The sequence below is a fragment of the Thermobia domestica genome, chromosome 10 (assembly GCF_964235325.1).
Source record: "Thermobia domestica chromosome 10, izTheDome1.hap1.1, whole genome shotgun sequence".
NCBI classification, from domain to species: domain Eukaryota; kingdom Metazoa; phylum Arthropoda; class Insecta; order Zygentoma; family Lepismatidae; genus Thermobia; species Thermobia domestica.
In genome coordinates this window covers 247292220-247314212 of record NC_137463.1, presented here as the reverse complement: position 1 = coordinate 247314212, position 21993 = coordinate 247292220, and the positions used below count along the sequence as shown (strand labels likewise).

Genomic DNA, 21993 nt, shown 5'->3' with positions numbered 1-21993 from the left:
TTTGAAAAAGGGGCGTCATTCAGGGGGGCAGGGAGGGTCATTTGCCCCTCCCTGAGTTTGATATTTATATAGATTTTATCAATAGAATAGTAGTAAGTCAGTGAAAAACGCGAAATTTTACTTATATCAAGGGGTTTTGCCCCCCTCCCCCCGAAGCCAAATCTGAAATGACGCTACTGATTTGAAATAAATACATAACGAAGAGGAACGCCAAAGGCGTTGCCTCGTCAATTCCCTGAAATCACGTTCTAAAGAAATCAATCTTGAAAGGAAAAATTATAGTGGATCTGTAATACTCCCGGTTTCAGCAATGACATAAGGGCGAAGATGAACCTGTTAGAGTCATTGGGACGCTGAATTCCTGTATATAAATAAATAATCATAACTGCCAAAACCAAGGAGGGGGGGACAAACGATTCATTTTAAGGGGCCAAACGACCCATTGGAAGAGGGCAAAAGAACGACATAGAAGCGCAGAGACGCGAAGACACACACATACACACTTTGATGCACGCGTGGATATAAAACCGTTCATCACATGGAACAATCCTTACTAACTACAGTAAATAAACTAGAGTATGATAAATACATTAAGTAAGTACTTTAGTATATGAAAGCAAATTAATATGTTTTGTCATATATTTCGAAAAACTGAAGCTCCTTCGAAAATAAAGGGGGGGGGCAACCGTTTTCCTTATCCCCCCTGAATTTTCGAAGGAGCTTCAGTTTTTGGAAATACGTGTTCCCCGCATATGAAATTGATGTTCCCCCAGAATAAGCCTCAATCTACCCGCCTCCCTTGTTGAAGGCAACTCTGCTCCCCTGATCCTCCACAGCATTGCTATTCAACTTCATAAATATTTTGAACATCGCTCTAAAGAAAAGATTAAGGGAACTGTCCTATCCGTCCCTACAATGTTGAAGACAAATTTGAGCCAATGGCTATATACGATAAAGCCCTGGCAATAATAGATTAATATACGATAATTTTAGAACGCTCACTTTTTTTTTTTTGTATTTTATGAATATGCAAATAAATTGTAGAGGTGCATTAAATAATTATAAAACATACACAGTGAGGTTTTTAACAGTCTCATTACTACTAAAATAAATCAATATCAATTTAAGAATTGCGAATGATAATCCTACATTCATTTTTCAATTCAGTTACTAGGGATGCATTCGAGTCGAGTCGAGTCGAGATTTAAGCCTGTCTCGACTCGTCTCGAGAAAATGTTGTCTCGACTCGTGTCTCGACTCGAAAATATGTTTCTTTCTCGACTCGTGTCTCGACTCGACAGTCTCTGTCTCGACTCGACTCGAATTCGAGTCGAGACGTCTCGAAATTCGAGTCGAGACAAAATGTACGAGTTAAAATATACGCACACATCAGCCAGACCATCATGACTACCTACCTAATTGTCAGTATGTCGACTTTTGGCATGGATAAAAACGGCGACCGTTCTTGGCATACACGCAATGATCCTTGATAGGTCGCTGGAGAGAGCTGGCACCGCATGTGCTCACTCAGGTCACCTAATTCCCGTAAATTCCGGGAAGAAGGGCGATGTGCTCTGACGTCACGTTCAATCACATCCCACAAGGGACATCACTCAAATGTCCGGCTCCAATTTCAATGAAACTTTTTTTGCTGATAGAAGGCATGTATGCATCATTACTTGTGATGACAAATTTTTGCCATGGTGCATGTTTTCTATTTTTTTAAATAACTTTTAAGAATTGTGATGTGGTTATTAGAGATTACTACAGAAGTCCCTTACTACCCTTTGTAAACGGAGCGTTAATGAAGAAAAGTGAAGAAAAACCATGTGGATACATATAAGTCCTGGGGGGAAGTCGTATGGTAGATATGACCTTGATGGCAGCCATCTTGAAATCCGCCATTCTGAATTAAGGTCAAGTTTTCAAAATGCGAATAGGGTAATATGATACATAATTTCGGGCTAGAATTTAATTAGAAAAATAATGGTGAGGTTAGTTTTAAGATACGCCCATTTGGGGGAAAGCTACAGGCATATTAATTGTTTTTACTTACTGTGTGCGTAAGTCCCTTCTTACTTTCGTCTCAAGACCAGTAAATCGATCGCAACGGCAGAGCCCGGTTTCGCACTAGTGTTTAGAAATCTTTAAACTCACTTGAGGCAATATTTGTGGATTATTGTATTGTATTTTGCCTTTAATTAAATTTGAACCCACTTCATGATCTTGTGTAAAGTATCACTAAAAGAGAATTTCTGTTTTTGTGGAGAACGTAAGCATGGCAATTATAAAAGGTGAGTAAGGTGCGTATGTATTTATAAGAAAGTTTATTTTACGAGTCTTTTGTGGTTCCGCCAACCTATTCTTTAGTTGTTTTTTTTTTTTTCAAAATACTCATATCTCATAAATAAAAGAGCTATTATAAAATCTCTTACCACTATTCTTTAATACTTATAAAATTTTATTTATTGTAAAAGCACTGGCGAGATATTTCTTATCGCCCACTAAAATTATGGGGGAGCTCCTTCGTGGCTAACGGTTAGCATACTTGCCTTTGGCGTGGAAAACCTGGGTTTGATTCCCGGTGGGAGTTCATGTGGTTCGGATTCCACGTTAATCAGTAGGTCCACGTCTCACATAGCCTCGCTGCTGAACGGGACGTTAAACTCAGAATCAATTCAACTCAAAATTATGGTTTTGACTTTATTATGATGTCATTAGTTTAAACGCCCAACTGCCCAGTAATTATAAACATTGACTACATTATAAAATTGTAATTTGTGACGACTAAAATATCAGAATTTAAAGATTATTCTTTTGGTTTTGGAACATTTTGAAAAACGTGAAAAACTGGTACTGCACCGATACAACACACCTTTTGGATTTATCATAACATGTCTTACATAGCTTTGGTTCGATTCTCAACACGGACTGCAACTACCCGTTAAATTGTGCATCCGAAAGGCACTCTTTGTTAAACCTCGCTCATCTTAATAATATATATAACTTCACCGCGAAGCAAATATTGCATTTGTCTCTTTCATCCTAACACAAAACAAAACTAACCACAGCTGTGACACGAAGGAGCTATTTCGAAAAGAAACAAGCTATGCTTCATAGAGATGTGTACCAAATGATAGAAGTATAAAGTATTGTTTTCTTTACTGTTTATTGATATCAGTTGGTGTTCTTAATGAGTTTACTGATTGGTTTAGAAAGAGTATATATGGAATTTGGACATATGTTGTACGTATTCTCCTGAGAAATTGATGAGACCAGAAAAGTTATAAGGACAGATGGAATAGGTTTAAGCGCATCTACGTGACTTTATCAAATATTTATTCTCCATAATGGTATCACGCAGAAAACTTGGTATAGGCCTACTTTTATCTTTGCCTCCCTCTGTTAGCTGTTTCGTATCATATATATCGGATGGTTTTGATATTTCTTCTGATCATTAAAACAACAATGGTACCTGTGTGCGTGCAGAAATGCAAAAGCACAAGGTAACTTCCTATTTGTTTTGGAAACAACAAACCCATTTCACGTGTGCGAGAGAAATTGAGCACAGCGAGATCGGGTGTTTACTCACGGTCAGTTCGCAGCAGGAGTCCATGGTAAAAGATTTGGCTAGCTCGAAAACACTCGCAAAACCTTACAAATACAAAAGACTGCGCTTCAAAGAAAGTTTAGACACAGATGTTTCAATTTTCTTTTAGCATCTTTCTTCAGCAAAAGAGTCGGTTCATTGTATTCGAAAAAGGGAAGGGAGAAAGGGTGAATTTATATTTTATGTGGGGGGTAACGTTGTAAGTAGTATAAACAATACATACCGCTTCCGACTCTGTACTGAAGCACTTCCTTTAGCGGTATATCACTAGATCTATTCTGACCCTCATCCCACCTCAAATTGTAAAGTAGAAAGGGACAGAAGTATTCAACATGACTGCGCACTTGAGTTTCAGTTCACAATACGAAAACCAGTGAGCAAGTAAACAGTCTTTTGTAGGATCGTGTTTTACTTCTTGAATTTATTTTTGAACATTTCTGTGAATTCAACAACAGAACGCAGTAGAAATACGGACTAGTTTTTACTCCAACCATTACTTTCGCTCCAACCCAGGGAAGCCACATTTATGATTTCGTACTAGATTTAGTGATTTTACTATTGAACTAGTGATCTAGTACGTACTTTGGGTAAATAGGCACATTCTAGTGATTTTTTGCATTTTTTTCCTGATGCAGACAAATGAGAAGAAAATGGTTCTTAAAATAAAAGGAAGAAGTATATTGCAGTTCAAAACAAATGTAGTAACCTTAAATTATTTTTTCTTTTCCCTCTGACTGAATGAAACCCCTGCTGTGTAACGACCTTAGGTAATTAACGGCTATCTTTGGTCCGCTACCTCCTTTTGTTAGCCGACATGAGATGGGTTACTTTTTTTCTGGAAGAAAGTGAAGAAATAATTATCCAGTACATTTACGTTTTGTCAGGCACACAGGCGCAGTCTGTACTTGTTTCCTAACGAATTTTAGCAACATAACATAAATGAAACATATGTACCAGAAAATAGAGGCAGTACAAACGGAAATTTTCATCTGTGACACATTTGATGAGAAATATAGTTAGATGTCACGTGCAAGCACTCTAAACATGTCCTATCCTGTAATTCTATTCGTATGTTTATGTAGGTGAGACTGAGAAATCAAGAAACAATAATAACTGGTTTTCTTCCAGGGGAAAAATCTAAATGTGAAGGGGTGTTACACTGGGACTTTAATTGCGTCCTTTGTACAAGATTAACAAGTAATAGCAATTTTTTAATTTATTTTAGTTCTTGGGGAGAGGAAGATGGAAGCGAACCCTCGTAAGGACCTCTGCAAGGAAACATGAATACTATCCGCCACTGTTTGTTACATTACACAAAATAGTTTTATATATATATATTGAGTTTTAGTCAGGGTTTTCATTCTGCAGGAGAGGGGGGCATAGTAATACCTGACGAACATTTTCTATTCTCAGAGTGTTGCAATGATAGCATTTCCTCCATTATAACTTGGCCAAGCTAGTTGCATTATATGTAAGATTAAGTTAGCCTAAAAAGCTTAAATTTCTATGCCTGTTTTACTCTGTACCATATTATATCTATGGTTATATGAGGCATGGATCTACAGTTTAAAGTGGGATACCGGTAACAACTTCATGAGCTTCCACCGTAAATCGAACCAGAGTCTCCCGCGATCAAGGCGTATGTGTTAACCATACAGCCACAAGGAAATTCACATAAGCACACACACATATATATTGTTGAGTTGATTTTGACTTTACCGTCTCTTTCAGCAGCGAGGATATATGAAATGTAGACCTACTGATTAACGTGGAATCCGAACTACATGAGCTCGCGCCGGGAATTGAGCCTGAGTCTTCCACGGCAAAGACGCGTACACTAGCCGCGGAGTTCACACACACACACACAGAATCAGAGTCCTCACACACCAAGGGTGAGAGCTGTGCCACTGAGTCACAGCGGCCACGGGGCTAGGTCGAGTCCACTTTACGTTCATAGTTTCTTGGTACATAAATGTTACGATTATGAAATAGATTTTTCTTAATGAGCTGCACAAAAACAAAAGCTTTCGAAATGCATTAAGCAATTAGCTCGATTTGAGTGTGAACTTAAAGTTATATATGAGAGTGTAAATACGGATACGCACCAAAGCTCGAAAACTTAATACACTATTTCTCCTATATAGTCAGCATGTATCAAGCAATCGTTCAGCTTTCATTTGAGAGGATGGAAATCGAAGGCCCCTGAAAAACTATGTTACTAATGTGCGGAATGTATTTATCTTACAGTGAACTGCTTTGATGCCAAGTGGCCTAACTCCAAAATTGAAATTTTCCAGGAGTGAAAGTTGAAGTTCAATATCTCATGAACAATCCATATTTCTTTTATGTTGGGAACCAAAACCATAACTACTGTATGTAGTTCATTGTTTTATAACTTAGTGTTTACAAAAATCCTTTTAAAAATACCTATTCATAGAAGTGAATGATACTTATCTGTACTAGTTCTTGGCATCCAAGCAGTCCATTTATTGTAATACTAGCTTAATATACCCATTCTTCGCATGGGGGCTGTATTTGGAAGTTAACACCTGTGGAAGTATCACTATTCATTTCAGGGACCGCGAAAACTATGGACTTGACACTAGTATCAATCAATATGGGCTATTTATACATGTCTCGGTATTCCTCACCCGCTGACACCCGGCCCGCATACAGTAGTAGCTGAATTTGCAAGTCATCGCTGATGGAAGTGTCACCATTGATCTCAGCGACCGTGAAAACTATGGATTTGACACTAATGTCGATCAATTTGGATTACTTTTACTACATGTCTCGCTAAACGTCCCCCTGAGACCCCCTGGTTCCAATTTTGACAAAAACGCTTCGCCTTAGACTGGGACCTGGACCAAGGTATCCGTGACCAAAATTTGGTAACTCTCGGTCAACTTGTCTGGTCCCCAGGTCGGTCCCAGTAAACGTCTCCCCCTAGACCCCCCTGGTTCGAAATTTAAAAAAAAAACGCTTGGTCTTGATCTGGGGCCTGGACTAAGGTACCTGTGACCAAATTTCCACTCGTCTGGTTCCCAGATCGCACACAGACAGACAGACAAACACACAAACAAACTCTTTATTTTATTTATATTAGATAAGATATACTATGTAAAATAGTCTCGTATCATAATATGTGATTTACAACAAATGTTACATTATATATTATCCGTAGCTCGTGATATGCTGCAACATATTAAAGCCTCAGAATAGTTGGGCAAGCGAATAATCCAGAAGTTACGTAACCCTATTGCGTTCATGGGAACGAAAACACAATAATTATAACTATGCTAAATTACTATAGACTACCAACTGCTCATTCAGAGAATTTATGAAGTTCACTTTATCGCAATAGTTTTATACAAACTATATTTAGACTACGGATAATAGTTTTATACAAACTAGATAATCAATTATTATTATTATCATTATATTTGCAGTACAATCAAATACAACGACATTAACTATTAGTTCTAATTAACTGAATTGAGCTGAAAATTAAACCTTGATCTTTAAAGATTAACTATTAATTTTATGCGTTCTGTACCTTTCTGAAGGAATAAAAGCTGGAATTGGTTTCAAGGCTGTTTCTGAGTGAATACTTTCTTCAAAATAATATTAAAAATTATAGAAAGATTTTCGAGACATTCGAGTCGAGTCGAGATTTTTAAGAGCCGTCTCGACTCGACTCGTGTCTCGACTCGAAAATTCGAGTCGAGAAATACGTTTGTCTCGACTCGTCTCGAATTTTACAAAGTGTGTCTCGACTCGAATCTCGACTCGAATTCGAGTCGAGTCGAGTCGAGATTCGAGACATGTCTCGACTCGAGCGCATCCCTATCAGTTACGTTTACGAGGGGTGGAAATGTTGTTCAGAGTAGTGTTAATAACATTTTTTTTTTTAATATGGTGACAACAGCGACGCCAATTTCAAGTTTGAAACTGAAGATTACTAGATAAAATTATTATATATTGTTGCTATTATTAATAGTATTATATTTGTTTTTGTTTTTATTGTACAAATATCATGTACATAACGAATATACAATAATCTTTTGTAATATACGACAATTTAAAAGATGAAAATCGATAATTTTGTTCTCTAAGGTTGGCAGCCCTGCACACAAGTATCCACCTTCTTTGGGTTAAGTACCGGAAAGTAGAGACCTGCACGGGCCGAATTTTTTGGCCCGAGCCCAATCCAGCCCGAATATACCTAGGCCCGGCCCAGTCCGGGCCCGAAAAGTTTTGGAGGTTTTCGGCCCGAGCCCGGCCCGGCCCGATAAGATTTTAAAATTCTTGGCCCAAGCCCAGCCCGGGCCCCAAAAATTTTCAAAGTCTCATTTTGTAACATTTTTCATGGACACATTTCGTTTGTCTTCATTCTAATTATTGTTTAACGAAAGTCAATAATTATTAAAGAATTGCAATTAATCGGCCCTAGCCCGGCCCGACTTGAAGGGAAATCAGTGTCGGCCCGCCCAAGCCCGGCCCGGCCCAAAGAAATAACAGAGTCGGCCCGCCCAGGGCTTCGGGCCTCGGGCTGAGCCCAGCCCGTGCAGGTCTCTACCGGAGAGTACGTCCAGAAATATTAAACCCAAACTAACTTAAACTAAGCTAAGCCTTAACATTTTGGACCTACTCTGCGGCATAAAAAAGGATATTCTTTATGTGAACGAAATTTATCACTTGGAACATAGATCATCTTATATATATATATATAATTGAAGTGAATTAATGACCAGTGGAAGGCGTTAAAATGAAATGAAGATGGCACTTCTTACGGAATTACAACATATTTAACAGAAATACCTTTAAGAAAAAGAAACCAGTTTCTAATCCATTTATTTTTAATAAAAGAATAGATGAGCTCACTTTTTGGTTTTGCGATGATATATGTTTTTGGATTATTAACGTAAAGTACCAAAACACATTAACTTCCGAGAGTCCTGTTTTGATTATTCTTGTTATAACCTAACACGGCAGCAAGCGGATACTTTACATCAGTGATGCCAAGGGAAATTGCTTCTAATCTCTCAATATTGCAGGGAAATTTGAACCTTTCTTCAATATGGGCGAATACTGGGTTGTTAGTGTATGTGTGTTTGTGTAAGGTAACAAATTTTCTGGTAACTGTGCGCACAGAATTATAAATTCTTAAGAATTACGCATCTCTAAACTTTGATTTAGTTTGTATTGTGCTTACGAACATTCCTCGTGTACAGCCAAATACAGTAGCAGCTAGAGTTTTCTTTGTAACTGTTCGTATTCGTTTCAGTAAATATGGGAATGCTGTTCTTAAGTAAATACATACCAAATATATACTTAATATTTTCTTTGTACCTTAGGTTACAGTAATATTAAAATCTATCATGATATCTAGGATAAAAATTAAATTTACATAACATTTATTTTATATTTTTTATGATTTATTTAGGTTGTCCGTCCTGGACGAGATATTTATAGGGTTTTTCCTCAGTCATATCAGGCAAATGCAGAGATTGCATCTTTAACATAGGTCCGACCTACACCGTTCCATATCCTTTCCCCTCCTCTATCGCGAAGCCTTAAATACCTAAACAACAAATCAAGTTCAAATTCTGTGTAAGCTAAAAGGAAGGCTGTCAGGTATCTGCTTGTATGTGGTTATAAGATTGCGGTGAGGGGGTGGAAGCGAAAACGATTAAAAATACGTTTACTAAATACAGTACTTTAACGGTTTGGATGAAGGGAAATTTTATCCGGAAAAGGTAAATTCTGAAGCTTGTGAAGGGAAAATGGCTCAGAAGGAATTGGCATCACTGCTTTACATAGGCGTGTTGCCAGGATTTGATAAGTCTATTCTAAATAGAGTATGTGTAGAATTCAATCATTGTAGTACGAGTACCTCACGGAGTTAAATTTGGTCATATTCTTCGTATGTTATTAATAATGCTTTTGTTTGACCTTTGATATACACGAAACTAATGTTTTTTGTGCGGTACCCCACAAGAATGTACAGCACTGCTATATTGTGAAATAACTAAAAAATATTGCAAATACAAGTTATTAAACTATTTAAATCATTGTTACAATCAAATCACTTTAAATCTCATTTAATTTAATTCATTAATTCAGCTTCATAAAACATTTCATTGTAAATGTACACTCTGTCCAAAATGATTGTCGCATATCTATAACTGTTTTCTTGTAAGAATATAATTTGATAATGATTCTGCAGAGTATTTTTAATACTGATACTATGTGTACAATTGGGAAATGTATATTTGTGGTAAATTTCATAGGAAAAGAATTATAAATACGAAAATTAGAGTGAGTACAACAAAATGTTGCTAAATGGACAATAAAGTTTTACTTTCCTGTTATTGTTCTTATTTACTGCTCTTTTGACATGAAATTTTCCACATCCATGTCTGTCGATTATACACATACTAACATTATAAGAAATACCGGACGAATTCTTTATGAAATTATATTCCTACAATAACATATTTATAGACATGCGACAATAATTTTGGACATGAGTGTACATTGTGAAACAAATATTTTTAAAACGTTTCTCCTTGGCCTAATGGTTATCACACTATCCTTCGTACATGTGATCCGGGTTTGATTCCCGCCGTAGCAGAAATATTTGATTTCACAAACTTTCAATTTCATTAATCATCCCTCTCTCTTAGCCTAAAGGGCATGGGACGTTATTTTTATTAAAAATGTCTCATTTCAATATACCAAACAATTGCAATAGTCATCTGTCATGCAACAAATATCAAAATATGCTTATAATTGTAATGAACACTTGTGACTTAAGGGTCTTCACTACAGCGAAATTAAACCATCGCTAATTTTAGAGTTTTTCTGTGATATCTTCAAAACAAATAAAAATATTCGAAAAGGAGAAACGTAGTGAACTAGACAATACGATTTTGCATGTAATACTTTCATCATAACTCCCCTATGTGCTTTTGGTATGCCGCTATTTACAGAATCCGCAAAAAATGCTAAATCTATCTACAGCTGCAAATCAAAAGCAGATAGATGAGTTGTGATAACGGTATCATATGCAAAATCGTATTGTCTAGTTCACTACGTTTCTGCATTTCGAATATTTTGATATGTTTTGAAGATATTACAGAAAAACTCTAAAATTAGCGGTAGTTTAATTTCGCTGTAGTGAAGACCCTTAATTTCTCTATTTTACTTGGGCAATAAAACAATGAAGCAATGATGTAATTCAAAATAAGAAATGATTTAACTAATTTTCAAAGTTATTTAATGCGATCTAAGACGATATTGAAGATTTTAAAACTTTTGAATGACCCAGTGACGTATTTAGGATTTTGTTTCGAGGGAGATATGCGCAACATAGGAAAACAGGGAGGGTGGGCAATTGCCCACCGGAGTTTTAGAATTATATATATATATTTTAATTTATACATAAATTAATAAGTTTTAATGGCAAGAATTGCAAACTGGTGAATCTTATGTGATATGATATACACAAAAATATTCAGTACATCTAATCTTTTATTCTATTCATAGAAGAAAAAGGAAGCATCCTCTTGACCTAAAAAATCTCCCGGGTTACTTGTCCCCCCCTTTTTTTCATTTTCTTTAATTCAAACATTTACCTTTTTTTATAACTTAACGATGTAACTATTCCTCTGATATAAAAACTAAAGTCCCGTTACGTTGATATAAGTGCAAGTTGGTGAGGAACACCAGTTTCGCTTATCTTAGTTTCGTTGTTACAGACGACAGCCGACTTGAATAACAACTAACAACGGTCAAAAGTATGATAGGAGAAACGAAAGAAAGTAACAACTAAGAAAAGGAACAGAAGAGTAGAATAGACGAAAGAAAGAAAAAAAAAAGAACGCAGTTCTTACATGGAAAGAAATTTGACAAATAGAGTACTATTTTTGAACAAAGAGCATAAGAAAATGGAAAGTCAATGAAATTCTTAGAAATGGTAGGAAGGCTTATTGTTGTACGTGGAATAGGAAAAAGTAACAAATTTACCGTATTTCGGGAGGTTTCAGCGCGATAGCCTCCCCTAAATACGCCACTAGAGTGACCTTTAATGTAGAAATTAACTTTCAACAACTTTAATTTTTGTTACCCATGCAATTTGTATATTTTAAAGTATACCAGTGGCTCTCAAACTTGTTGTTACCGCGACCCACATTAAATATTAAAATGTACTTTGTGGCGGACCTACTTTTATTCAAGTACACATTGTCATTGTACGAAATAGTGGTATTTCAAGCCAATTAAATTTTGTAAATCATATTTCTAATTTTTCCATAGAAAGGTAACACAGAGCTAACACTATTCTCAATGCAATGAATGCCCTACCCCATGACAGATTTTGACTCACCCATTCTCTTTCTATCCCAACTCAGCATCTCTACTGATAGTAGTACTTACTTTACAACATATGTTTCTGCATGAAACTACAATTTTTCACAATTCAAAGGAAAAACTCGCGACCCATCAAAGAAACGGCCCACCACCCACCAATGGGTCGCGACCCACACTTTGAGAAACACTGTCCTAAACCGTTCGGCTACACCCACCGGCTATTGAGCCATCGCAAGATATTCGTAAACTACTACAGTAATTCCACAGATTTCAAGAACAAATTGAATGTGAAAACATCGTGTAATAAAAAGTAAAAAATAGTAGGTTAAGTGAAAAAGAATAAAATATTCCAGTTTAACGTCCCACGTTTTTGCCCTTTAGCATAAAGGAGATGGATGACTAAGGCAAGTGAATGATGATAAAAGAATTGGTGGAATGAAAATTTGGGAGGAAACGGTGGTTACCCCGAGAAAACCCACGGATTCGATGTTGTCCACTACAAACTTACTTGGTCGGCAATTGAACTAGGAACCTCACGCACCAGAAGTACCACCAGGCGCGTCATTTAGGGGGGGGGGGCAGAAGGGAGCAATTGCCCCCCCCCAAGAGTTTGAATATTACATATACTTTAATCTATTGTCTACTGAGATACTAGTACAAATCGTGAACATCTTATGTCGCTGGTGCTCTTGCTCCCCCCTCAAGCGAAATCTGAAATGACGCCCCTGGGTACCACTGAGCCACAGTACTCCCCAGGTATAAAAAATAATATGACTAATGTTTTTTATATATAAAACACACAGAAAAGAATATATTTTTATGGGTGAAATGAAGAAATAAATCTAAGACTACAAAATAATTGGACACGCTTCATCATAATGACTTATAATGAACAACTTAATGGTGGAGCGCTTAATGCTTTTTAAGGCTTAGCCATATTTCTTTATTTTAACCTACCCCAAAATAAGACAAACTCTTTTGTTGTATAATTTTTTAAGAGGCCTCATCACTGCAAAATTAAAATACCGCTAATTTTATAGTAATTATGTGATATCTTCAAATAGATAAAAAAGATAATCGAAAAGTGGAACAAGACCTCCCTAGACAATATTATTCTGCGTGAGATACCGTTATCATGACTCATTTATCTGCTTTCGATTTCCAGTCATTTAGAAAATTGGCATTTATTTTCGCGTTTCTAAATAACTGCAAACGGAAAGCTACTATATGACTCGTGATAACAGTACCTCATGCAAAATAACATCGTCTAGGGAGGTGTTGATCCACTTTTCGTTTATCTTTTATCTATTTGAAGATATCACATAATTACTGTAAAAATAGCGGTATTTTAATTTCGTAGTGATACAGACTCTTAAAGCTCTTCCGCAGCCAGACTATAGTGTGAAAAAGACACAAAGTCTTGTCAATTTGTAGGGAAGGAAAGGAACAAAATTCTACAACGATAAAAAAATGTAATTTATCATATGACTTAGGGATGGGGGTACGGTGGCTCAGTAGTAGAGTGCTTGTGTGTGAGGTTCGTGGTTCAATACCTGGCGAAGTAAGTTTGTGGTGGACAGTATTGTGTCCTTGTGTTTTCTAATGGTACTTCCGTTTCGTCCCACATTTTCATTCCATCAATTATTATATCATCATTCACTTGCCTTAATCACCCGTCTCCCTTAGCCTAAATGACGTAATCGTGGGATGTTAAATTGGAATATTTAATTATAACTTAAGAAGTACAAAATAAAATAAACTATATTTCTTTTAAAGGACATGCTTACTTTTCAGATAATTATGAACAAATAAAATAAATCGTACTACAAAGTAAAAAAAAATCTGTTTTCAAGAAATTTACTTTTAAGAAATCTATTTATGCATAACTTAAAAAAAAAAATAAACCATGTTTAGTTCCGTCATATACAGGGTGTTACAAAACTGTGTCACAATATTTTGGAAACAGATTTTTCTCATCAAAATTAGAAAAACAATTCAAGTGGATAATTTCGGAGTTATATGGTACCGAAAACATGAAACAAATGAACTTTAGAAGTTCATAGCTCCACTATTATAGGACCTATCGTAGCCGGGACAAGATCTCACTGAGGAACTGGTATGTGAACCAGGGTCTTGCCGTGGGAAGGGGCGAGCGGGGCGACGGCCCCGAGCGCCGAAGTAAAAAGGGCGAAAAATTCGGGAGAAAAAACGAAAAAAAGATAGGAAAAATTGCTTGGAATATATGTATGGGGACGCTGTCGTATGCTCTCGCCCCGGACACTGATTTTCCACGGCACGGCCCTGATGTGAACTATCCAAATATCCATGTTTAAGAATGTTCCAGTACTTGCACACCAACTTTTAGAGAGATAAGTAGAGAGTGATCGAGTATTCCCAAACAGCCAATCTAAAAATGGTTGTGCAAGTACTGGAGGTTCTGAAAGATGGATTTTTTTGGACAGTTCACATACTAGTTTCTCAGCAATGTCTTGACCCAATTCTGATCGGCCAGTCCTATAGTAGTGGAACTATGGACCTTTAAAGTTCATTTTTTCACGTTTTCGGCACTCAATAACTACGATACTACGCACTTCTGACCTCAGGTCCACATGAACTTCTTTTTTTCTTATTTTGATGTAAGGACTCTTTTTCCCAAAATATTATGACAAAATTTTTCTAACAAACTGTATAATCAATTTATAAATAAATGAGAGCGGTCAACCCTTCATGCTGGTCTAGTGCGTGTGTCTTCGTTGAAAATGGCCCCGGGTTCGATTTTCGGTAACAGAGCAAAAAAGTTTAATTTTTCTAATCGTTCGCTTTCATTAATCAACTGTCACCTTTAACCTAAAGGGTATAATCATGGTACATTAAATTAAAGTATTTCTTGTCATGAGAACGGGTGCTGTGCGTATCTTTTTAGTTATATGGCCGGCACGGTGGCTCATTGATAGAACGCTTATCTTTGGTTCGTGGGGTACCTGATTCGATCCCCGTCCAAGTAATTTTGTGGTGGACAACATCGTGTCCGTGAGTTTTCTCAGGATACTCTCGTTTCCTCCCGCATTTATATTCCACCAATTCTTCCATCATCATTCACTTGTTTCAATCATCGTCCCCCTTAACCTAAAAAGCATAATTATTAAACTGAAAGATTTCATTTTATTTTTCGAGTTATTTTCGGTTTCATATGATATTATGTGCTGTTTTTTTAATTTATCTGAAACAATTGCTACATATTTCATATTAAAGAAAATTGCCCATACATCAACACTCCACAGTTTCCCTTCATGAATAAAGGCTAACGCTTCACCCGAGGTTTGATTATCGATGGAGGCAATTGTAGTAATGATTGGGACCCCACTTTGAGCCAGTGATGCCAGTTTTGGATCAGAAAAAATCCCGTCCGAAACCATGAAATTTTCCGACTAGATGCAAAATTTCCCGTCAAACTCATTAGATATAATTTACAATATCTATGGTAGGGCCAAAATTTAAAACAAAACACAATGTACACTTTTTTTAACGAACACGGTGATATTTTTGTGGCTTGGAAGAGAATGTTATGTTCAGCAAAGCAATACTTAATTAAATTGTATTGGCCTTAACACGATTCTGGTTCCTTGCCACAAAAAATAAATAAATAAAAATTTAATAAGTTTAAAAATGCGGCGATACGCAGGGTATTTTGCAATTGCTTTACATTAACTTGATGTTTGAAGTCTTTTGTGTGTTTGTAATGTTCACTTTTACCCAGGGATAAGGTGAATCTGAAAAGGTAGGAGGACGCATTACGTAAAGCTTTCCCCGTGCCTATCTTTGGCCAATGTAATTTTTAGAAAACGGGTGGACGCCACAGATATTTTCTGGAAGTGGGGAGACGACGTCCACCTGCGTTCCCCCTCACTTTTACCCCCTGGTTTTACCAAGAAAGAGCTGAATGTTGCAGATCTTACGCCTAGAAAAGTTGAGAATGCCAGAATTTCCCGTTTTCAGCCTATTTTAAAGAAAAATTCCAGCATTCCCGTCAGTGCTGAGAATTTCCCGTTTTACGGGAAATTTCCCGCCAACTGCTTTGAGCAATAACTTCCGTTTCATCTGCAGCATCAAAGCTGAAAGGAGACAAACTCCAACAACCAACCAGTACAATACTGCCATCAAAAGCTACCGAGTTGATTGTTCTATTTTGACTTTAAAAGAAACAATCCCATGAGACTAAAGAAAATTCGTCACTAGAATGTTCTTCCTTACTCACAAAAAGAAGGACCGCTTAGGTCATTTTGACAGGTTGTGTTCTTGACCCTTGTATAGCTGGCACTAAGGTAACATAGGTCTAACTTCTACAAGACGCAAGAGGGCACGATGACGTGGTAGAGCGCATAGTTCTGATACGTGGGGTTCCTGGTTCGATTCGCGTCTAAATAAATTTTATGGTGATCAACATCGTGTCCGTGGATTTTCTCGGGCTACTTCCGTTTTCTCATTCAGTCAATTCTTCCATTATCAGTCACTTGCCTTAATCATCCTTTCCCTTAGGCTAAAGGTCATAATCCTAGGATGTTAAACTAAAAGATTTAACTTTTACTATGCGCGAAAGGACTCATAACTTCTAGACGAAATTATGAAAAAAAAAGAAGGTATTCATTTTGCACTTACGAAATGAAACAAGATAAAAATTTTGAGAATCAGGACAACACAAGAAAGAATTCTTCGATAATCAAGACGAAACGAGACGTTAAAAAAATACGAGACAACATGAGAAAACTAATTTCCATCTTGTTTCGCCTAATGGGAAAAATATAATTTTAGGGTTGAATCTCGTCAAGAAACTTCTGCCTCGTCTCGTATATTGTCTAGTCTCCTCTTTTGAGCAGCCCCAAAATATTTTAATTAATTTTAAACCTAATGCTGAAAATAACAATTTAAGAGGCCTAATCACTGCCAAATTAAAATACCGCTAATTTTACGGTAATTATGTAATATCTTCAAATAGATAAAAGATAATCGAAATGTGGAACAAGAGCGCCCTAGACAATATTATTTTGCACGAGACACCGTTATCACGAGTTACCTAGTAGCTTTGCGTTTGCAACCATTTAGAAACGCTAAAATAAATGCCGATTTTCTAAATGGCTGGAAATTGAAGGCAGATAAGTGAGTCGTGATAACTGTATCACATACAAAATAACATTGTCTAGCCCTCTCTTGTTCCATATTTCGATTATCTTTTATCTATTTGAAGATATCACATAATTACTGTAAAATTAGCGGTGATTTAATTTCGCCGTTTTAATAGGGCCTCTTAAGAGAGAAAAACTCAAGTATAACTAGCATATTCTACAAATACAAATAAGTGGATCGGGCGAACATAATGATATGTCACATTTTCTAACTTTAGAATAAACTAGAAAAGCAAATTGACCATTGCCATGCAACTCAATGCAACGATACAAAACAAACAAACTTCCCCTGCTATCTTCAGCTGCATTCTCGGAAAATAAACTACCTAATACTCTTTTGTGGTTCGATCACAAACCATTTCACTTAATAACTCAATTTCATCAGAAATGGCGCTTAACATTATGTTCGCCCGGGCCGCTCACACATGGAAATTAATTTTTACCTTTTTTTCTTCTTTTTCCTTCTTGCTGTCACTGCAACAGCTCCCACAATGCGTTAATATAACTTTGAGCCATTTGAAGAGTTTCATATTTCGATAATTGGCGATCATTTCCTAACGTTGGCAACACTGTTCGTAGTCTATCAAAAGCTTGATTTAAGTTTTGCATTCGTCGTCTTTCACGAGCGTTCGCAGCTAATCTACGCTTTTTGGCAACAACAGGGTTCAACTGTCTCTGTGATCGTCTTCTAGACCCAGAAGATCGTTGGTTCGATTTCGATGTTTGGGAGGAATTTCCACGTTGATTCGCTACACTAGAGGATGTTGATGTCACATCACAAATGTCACTACTTTTTTGGTCTTCGGAATTTAAAATATCAACAATACTATCATCGTCTGAATCGTCAGCTAATTGTTTGTCCGTATCACTTTGTTCTTGATGTTGTTTGGGGCTATAGTCAATAGCAATTTCTTCTGGCCTCACTCGTCTGACCAGAAGAAACTTCGAGTCGCTTTCACTACTGCACTCCTTTTTAGAAATGTCTAGAAATCGTGGAACGTGAACTTTAGGGTCCTCAAATACGACTGATTTGGGCATGTGCATCAACTGCACAACATCACTAAACTGGTAATGTCCAGTTTCTGGTTGACCGCTGGACACTTTCCTGATTAGTCTATGTCCATCAGGCTCCTCAACTTCTTGTAATTTTCTGGTATCTCTGAAGAATATCATGTTTCCCAACTCAATTTCTCAATTTTTTGTCACGTAATTAAATCACTCCGTTTTCAGTATGGTAATTTGAGAGACATTATAAGAAATATTCACACGAAAACTGATGTATTCACTGGGGATTATTTGCCTTAATTAGCAAGAAATCACTATTGGAACACTATCGCACATAATCAGTTTTAAGGGGGTGTACATTCGGTTCACAAAACTTAGCACTGGTATAATATTCCTTGTGATAGCTGGATGTTTTAATAATAAACTCGCTTTACGCACATTCTCACGTTTTTGAAGTGATTATCACTCGATAACGATATTAATAGTAGTTATCAAAGGCAGTAAGACCTGAAGATATCAATTGATGATTCACTTGCAAATCGAGTTAAATATGAATATCTCCACGAAGTAACTAATTCAATTGAGTTATGATAACGGATCATTTAGTTATTGGAAGATTGTAAAGCTAAGACGTTCTACTCGATAGAGGTTTGAAAAAAAAAAGAGGGATGACTTGTGCTGATCCTGAAAGTTCGCGAAGAACTAACTGACCTAGAAGTCCAGAAGTCAGTCTAAGAAAACGACACGGAAGGAGGGATTGGTGTTCGACAATTTCCCGCCAAATCCACAAATGTTGTGTTTTGCTTTTCTGTAGCACCTTGTACAACCTTTTTTTCTTTTCTTTTTCTAAAGTATTTTTTAAAAGACTTTCAGCACCTTCCGTTGTAGGACGTTACAGAGAAGTTACAAGGATGTCTGTTCGAATGGTTTGCTGGCCCGAATACCAACTGTTCTTCCTTTTGCGACCAAAAAACGCCAGACGGTGGGTTGCTCGTCTCTACGCGTATCTCATACCCTTTTTCCGTTCACGGGGGTTTCTTACTTATACCCCCTTCCCCCTATTTTCGCTCCAATTAAATATAGAAAGGGAAGTAAACATGAAGATATTCTCTTTACGAAATTGAAAGTAATCCGCATCCTATTCTCTCTATATGAACCCCCCTTACTCTTTTCAACTCTGTAGTGTATCTTTAGTGTATGTTTAACCAATCCAACACACGTCAAAAGCATGTTGCATTGTGACGTCACTGGTATCCTTTGCTTCCGATTTGTTCCCCTGTGACACGTGCCAGCTAAAAGTCCCCCTCACAGCCTCTTCTGACAATTGGAAAAAGGATTCAGAGTGTGCGGTTAGTATATGCATATTAAGGCAGGTCACACACACACATATATATATGCATAATATATTTACACATATGAACCAAGTTTATCAAGTTCTAGTAAAAAAAATAAAAATAAATAAACTCATATAAATTGCAGATACCTCGATAAGACTTCCCTTTTAGAATTTTTTTTACATATACAAATAATAATTAAACAACTTTGTGTAAGTGCTACTCATGTCTTCTCTTTTTTCTTTCTTTCTTTCTTTCTTTTTTTTTTTACCTAAAACAACAAAAAATAATATATGTAACGTTCACTTTTCGTGTACAAACTAACACGCACAAGCACATATATATATTTATACACATATATTTTACATATTAAAAAAAACAATGTGTTATGAAATTAAAATACATATAATACGTTGACTAGGTAGTCACGCATATATTATTATCATATTATATACGCTTCTTTCGGACACAAAAATGTGAAATTTTCCATAAAAATGTCCGGAATAATAATATTATTTACGTGGCAAGGTGTAACACCAAATTTTATCTCTTACTCTTATTCGTGTTATTATTATTATTATAAATATAGTATATTCCAAAGGTGTACACTAAGTTACACCAAACACTATTATTCATCAGCATGATCAATATCAATTGTAGACTAATAATAATAATAATAATAATAATAATAATAATAATAATAATAATAATAATAATAATAATAATAATAATAATAATAATAATAATAATAATAATAATAATAACAGTAAAAAGAGAAGCACTAATATAAAACACAATGTAGATAAAAGTCAATTAAGCAGAAATAATTCTTTGTCAACGCTCTAAAAATTGTAAAACTCTCTGTCTATCTAAACCTAAGAACAGCAGTCTTAAAATTACATTTTACCATATGTTTCTAAACGTATTTGATCTTTTCCACGAGATCGTTTAAAAATAAATAGTGTTCCCACAAGACAAGATATATCTATGTATAAAAATCCTGTTATAGAAGTACAAGTTCTCTTAATGGCAGTTTCGTGAGTAACTAACCTTTGTTTCGTGGTCTTTCTGTTTCCGAACAAAGACAGAAACGCATCAGCCTTTTTCGGTACTAAGTTTTGAAAGGATGCAAGTTTTACAATAAAATTTAGTTTTTTTAAAATTGTTTTATGATGTTATTCCAATCTAAGCCATTTTTGAATTCGGAAAGTCACATAGGCCTTCTTATTTGTTGAAGTGGCGCCAGAAGTTCTGAAAAAAGGATTTCAGAATAATTGGGGAAAGGTTGCCTTTCGACTGTACGGACGGTATTGACAAATATTCCTGTCGTAGTAATTCATTACTGATTCAGTCGAAACTATGTAGTCGTTGTTGGAAGATTCTAGTCGTGTTGTGTGTTCTGCTCTGTTAGCCAAACCAAACTTGCTAAAAGATGTAATTTTAACCACTTGGCATAACACCTCTTTTGTGAGGGCCTCAGCGCTTCTAGTGTTGCCACCAGATTACACATTTCTCGTGTCTCGTATCGTCTCGTATCGTAAACGAGACGAGACAAAAGACATCTTTTCGAGACGAGATACTGATTGCACGAGACGAGACAACCTGAAGTCTCTTCTTGTCCCGTCTCGTGGCAACACTAAAAATAAAGAAAATAAGGGGGTCCTAAGGGAGACTTGCAGTATTCCATTTTACAACAATTTTAACTTTGTATGTTTATTATTATTATTATTATTATTATTATTATTATTATTATTATTATTATTATTATTATTATTATTATTATATAAGGGGCGGAGCTAGAAATCAGAACGGATGTAACGATACCTGCAAAGAGACCCGACATCACTATTATTAATAAAATGGACCAAGAAATAACCCTCATAAGTGTAGCAGTATCATTGACTCATAACATAGTACAATATTCAGTACGAAAATAAGCAAGTATAAAGACCTGGCTGACGAGACGAAATGAAAAAGTTATGGAAATGTCAGAAAGTTACAGTAAGATTATTCATTATCTCAACTACAGCAATTGTCCCTGAAAGTTACTGTGACACAACTTGAACAGATAAACAATAAACATTTCCTAACAAATCTACTAAAATCAGTCAGGAAGTTCTTTGAAGAAGAAGAACTCTTCAAATAATCTGCACTTTGCCAGAGACGGCCATCAGATTAGTAAGCTGAAACCGGTTTAAACAGAGATACAGCTATAATAATAATAATAATAATAATAATAATAATAATAATAATAATAATAATAATAATAATAATAATAATAATAATAATAATAATAATAACGCCATCGGTTCATTATGGATCTGTGCTCTTACAGGAAATAAACAATACCAATTTTACAGATTAATATTTGTTATAACTTACGAACTACAAATATATAAATAGAAAGATAAAAATAATAAAATACATTCTAAAGTAACTTGAATTATCATTATTACGTATTTAGGAATGGATGTTTTTTTTTAAAAAAAAG

At 35.9% G+C, this 21993-nt stretch overlaps 1 protein-coding gene across 1 annotated transcript in view; it reads right to left on the bottom strand.

The window, feature by feature from the left end:
• LOC145663148 (uncharacterized) overlaps positions 1 to 19285 on the bottom strand; it is a 34677-nt gene extending 15392 nt beyond the window's left edge. Inside the window, exon 1 of the mRNA XM_081729470.1 lies at positions 17607 to 19285. Within this exon, the coding sequence (XP_081585596.1) occupies positions 17635 to 18336 (702 nt within the window). The 5' untranslated portion in view covers positions 18337 to 19285 and the 3' untranslated portion in view covers positions 17607 to 17634. The remainder of the gene's footprint in view (positions 1 to 17606) is intronic.
• Positions 19286 to 21993: the final 2708 nt, after the last annotated feature.